Source organism: Echinops telfairi, unplaced genomic scaffold (genome assembly GCF_000313985.2).
Source record: "Echinops telfairi isolate 266 unplaced genomic scaffold, ASM31398v2 ScPeMD7_18;HRSCAF=68, whole genome shotgun sequence".
Taxonomy (NCBI): domain Eukaryota; kingdom Metazoa; phylum Chordata; class Mammalia; order Afrosoricida; family Tenrecidae; genus Echinops; species Echinops telfairi.
This window is the reverse complement of record NW_022103915.1, coordinates 86,435,756-86,439,628: the sequence shown is the minus strand read 5'-3', so window position 1 is coordinate 86,439,628 and position 3,873 is coordinate 86,435,756. Positions and strand designations below refer to the sequence as shown.

The following is a 3,873-nucleotide window of genomic DNA, read 5'->3' as shown; positions in this document are numbered from 1 at the left end:
GCCATTTGTTTACCTTCAAGCCTTTAAGACCCCAGATTCTATATCTTTTGATAGCCGGGCACCATCAGCAGCTGAGTTTTTAAGCAGTGTTCCCAGAAGTTTTCCCCAGTTCAGTGGCCAGAATGTAATCACTTGGCCCCCTGTTGCTGTGAAGGAGGCTGGGAAACACCGGCTGGTTTGTTAGAGCTGCGGCATCCCCACAGTAAAATCAGGATGCCAGGGAGAATGCAGGTTGAGATAAGCATCATGAAGGAAACCCCAATCTCCAGGTGGCCCTAAAAGTCAGCCTCCTAGAATTCTTCCAGCTGTAGAGTGATGGAAGCACATTTGGTTGTGGGGGTCGGGTGGGTTGGGGGTGGGTTGAGTTTTGGTTTTTGGCAAATACAGCTTTGTTACTGGAATCAGGCTGTCTCACTGAGAGAAAGAATTGTTTTGGTCAGACATAGAGGTGATGAGTAAGGCTATTGGCATCAGGAAGATGGCTTCCCCCAAACTCTCATGGTTTGGCACTTTTAAAGGTTCTCTGGGTCTGAGGGATTGTGGTAATTGTAGTTACAATTTTTTGCTAGGAATGGGCGACAAAGAGGCTTTTTCGGGAGTCGTGGGTGCTCTGTGTCCATGGGATAGGTGCATGCGGTTCTGTCTCTGAGGTAGAACTTCTGGAAACTCGCTTAACAGCTTCTTTAAGAGTACAACAGTTTTCCATGCGGACGTTAGGGTTAATGAACTTTTTCTTCAAAGGCCAGAGAGTACATATTTAAGCTTTGTGATGTATACAGTCTCCATCACAACTCTACCACTGCAGCAGTCGTCCACAAGATGCAAACAGAAAGACGTGGTTGTGTTCCAGTAAAACTCATGGGCACCAGTCCACGAACCATAGGTTGCCAAACTCCATTTTATATCACAGTTGCTTATTGCTTATAGAGTTATAATGTGGTGGGAGGAGGACAAAGAGGAGCTGATACCAAGGGCTCACATAGAAAGTAAGTGTTTAGAAAATAATGATGGCAACATATGTACAAATGTGCTCGATACAATTCATGTCTGGATTGTTATAAGAGCTGTAAGAGGCCCCAATAAAGTGATTTAAAAAAAAGTATTAGAATGCCAAAATAGTAATTGAATATGACTCTGCTTTTTCTTTTCTGTACTTTCTCCCTCTAAAGTGATAGATCTGGATCCGCTGGAACAACAAGGGAGAAGGCATTTCCTGTTCACCATGTTGAATGGAGAAGACCCTGAGCAAGGGCAGTAAGTACCAGCTCAGCCACTTTGAAGGGAAGGAAGTATTTAGGCAGGAGTACTGGAGTTTGAATTTGGTTTTGTGTGGATGTTGAATTTTTTTAAAAATCATTTTATTGGGGGCTCATACATCCATCCATTGTGTCAAGCACATTTGTACACTTGTTGCCATCATCATTTTCAAAACGTTTGCTTTCTGCCTGAGCCCTTGGTATCTGCCTGAGTATCAGCTAACTCCCCCCCCCACCCTCCTGGATGTTGAATTTTTAAAGAACGTCTTTCAAGTAATTGGCCCTTAACAAATTTATGTTTATGACTACTTGATTAATGATATGATTTCATAGATTTACTTAAATTTTCATTTGTGTCAGCCCAGATGGGGATTATTCTCTAGCAATTATGTAATTGAATATGAACAGTCCCCTATCTGGAATGAACAAAATGTTTTGACCTAATGCAATCATTTAATTTGTTTTTCACATACTCAGTGCTGTTGCTAGCTCATCTGGTATTATGTATTAATGTTATAATTAGGTTCTTAATTACTTCCTTTAGAGCAGCGATTCTCAAGCTGTGGTTGCAACCCCTTTGGGGTCGCCTGATTCATAACAGTAGCAAAATGACAGTTATGAAGTAGCAACGAAAATGATTTTATGGTTAGGGGGTCACCACAACACGAGGAACTGCATTAAAGAGTCATGGCATTAGGAAGGTTGAGAACCACTGCTTTAGAGGAATACTCAATATTTTGACTTTGGATGGAGGAGGGAAGGGAAAAAAAGAGGAGCTGATCCCAAGGGCTCAATGGAAAGTAAAGGTCTAGAAAAGAACGATGGTATGTATGTACGAATATGTCAGTGTGTTAGACAGGGTTCTCTAAAGAGATAAGACCAAATTGCTGATAATTTAATATATTTATTTATAAAGATAATTAGATATATAACACAAGAAATGAACTGTTAAATTATATACAGATAGAGATATAATACAAGAAATGAACAGTTAAATTATAAAGCAGTACAAATGGCTTAGTGCAACTCACTCCCGTGAGAGAGTTGTGAGAGACTAGCAGTCCTTCAAGTCTAGTCTGCTGCCATGTCTTCCTCTATTTATAGAGAGAGCTAGGCTATGTCAGCACAGCAGCCAATCAGAAGGCAGGTCACCAACTGTCAGCCAGGTCACCTATCGCCAGTCCCCAACTCCAGAGATGTCTTAAAGGGACCTCAACTTACAGCGACACAGTCCACAGGCTAGTGTAGCCTTTAAATTGAGGCACAGAACAAGCAAGGCAGCCGCACACTGGTCCGATGATCAAAGAGCGAGAGACAAGAAAGGCGAGGCTCACCGAGCCATTTATCTCTCCGCCCTTCAGTTAATCCCACTTGTGTTTATCGGCCAGGCTGGCACAATAAACTATCTCAGTCAGATACAATTGATGTGTGAATTGTAACAAGAGTTGTAAGAGTCCCCAGTAAATGATTATTTTTAAAAAAAATTGACTTTGGCATACCTGAAGTAAATTCTAAATCTTAAAAAAAGTTTTTTTGATCTTTAATTTTTAGTAAAGTCAATTACCTTTTTAAGTACTTGTAATCTGAGAAGGCTTCAGATGCAGTGCATGGGACTTACTTATTAACACCAGCAACTTCAAATTTAACTAATCCTCCTAGATTCATTTTGTTTCCATAAAGGTAGTTGCTTTCTGTGTGTATGGGTAAGACAGGAGGACTGTGGCTTTAATGCATTACTTTTTTAAAAAAAAAAGGTTTTATTGGCACTTTCAATAGTTCAATCATGTCAAAAAGAGTTGTATCATCATTACCACAATTTATTTTAGAACATTTTTTTCTTTCTTGTACTCATCATTTGTTTGATTATTTTTAAATTGTGGCATAAATATGCACAGCATCACACAGCAACTTCCTCAGGTTCACTTCAGGGCCATTGATGACACTCTGTTGTGCGACCATTGTTAATATCCTTCCAGGTTCTTCCCCTGCCCGTGCGCACCACGGCCAACTTTGTTTTCTTTTTTAGGAGTTTTCATTTTTGTTTGTTTTTTATTTTAAGAAATCATTTTATCGGGGGCTCTTACAACTCTGTAACAATCCATGCATCAATTGTATCAAGCACATTCGTTGCCATCATCATTTCCAAAACATTTTCTTTCTCTTAGTAGTTTTCTTGATATAATGTTCATATGCCATACACGTCCATAGTAAGAGTCACTTTTGAAAGAGCTGGATACACATCGTCCTGACCAGTTCTCCCTCCCCGCTCTGGCATTCCCTGTTTGCTCCCAGTGAATGCAGTGCTTTTCTCAGACTTGCTCCATCTGCCTTTTCTTTGTTTCCCGCTCAGCTGAGGGAGGACTGACAAAGAGCCAGGGGAAGCAGCTGGCGAGTCTGATTTCAGTAGCACTGGGGCATAAAGCTTACAGTGGCTGCTAACTGCAAGGTCAGCGGCTTGAAACCGCCAGCCGCTCAGCGGGAGAAAAACAGGCTTTCTACTCCTGTAAAGAGTTACCTCCCAGAGCCCCCCCAGGCAGACCCTGTACAATAAGGTGTCTGTGAGTCAGCACTGACTGTGTGGCAGTGAGTGGACAGATTATCCCCGCCCCCAGAACTT

At 41.4% G+C, this 3,873-nt stretch overlaps 1 protein-coding gene across 4 annotated transcripts in view; it reads left to right on the top strand.

Annotated features, from left to right (window-relative positions):
• Positions 1-3,873, top strand: part of RPGRIP1 (RPGR interacting protein 1) — a 53,067-nt gene that overhangs the window by 34,755 nt on the left and 14,439 nt on the right. For 3 of the 4 annotated variants that reach the window (XM_045287679.1, XM_045287680.1, XM_045287678.1), the window contains exon 15: positions 1,170-1,254. The exons of the other annotated variant lie outside the window; for it this stretch is intronic. In XM_045287679.1, coding sequence (XP_045143614.1) covers positions 1,170-1,254 — 85 coding nt within the window. The remainder of the gene's footprint in view (positions 1-1,169; positions 1,255-3,873) is intronic. 4 annotated transcript variants of the gene reach the window in all.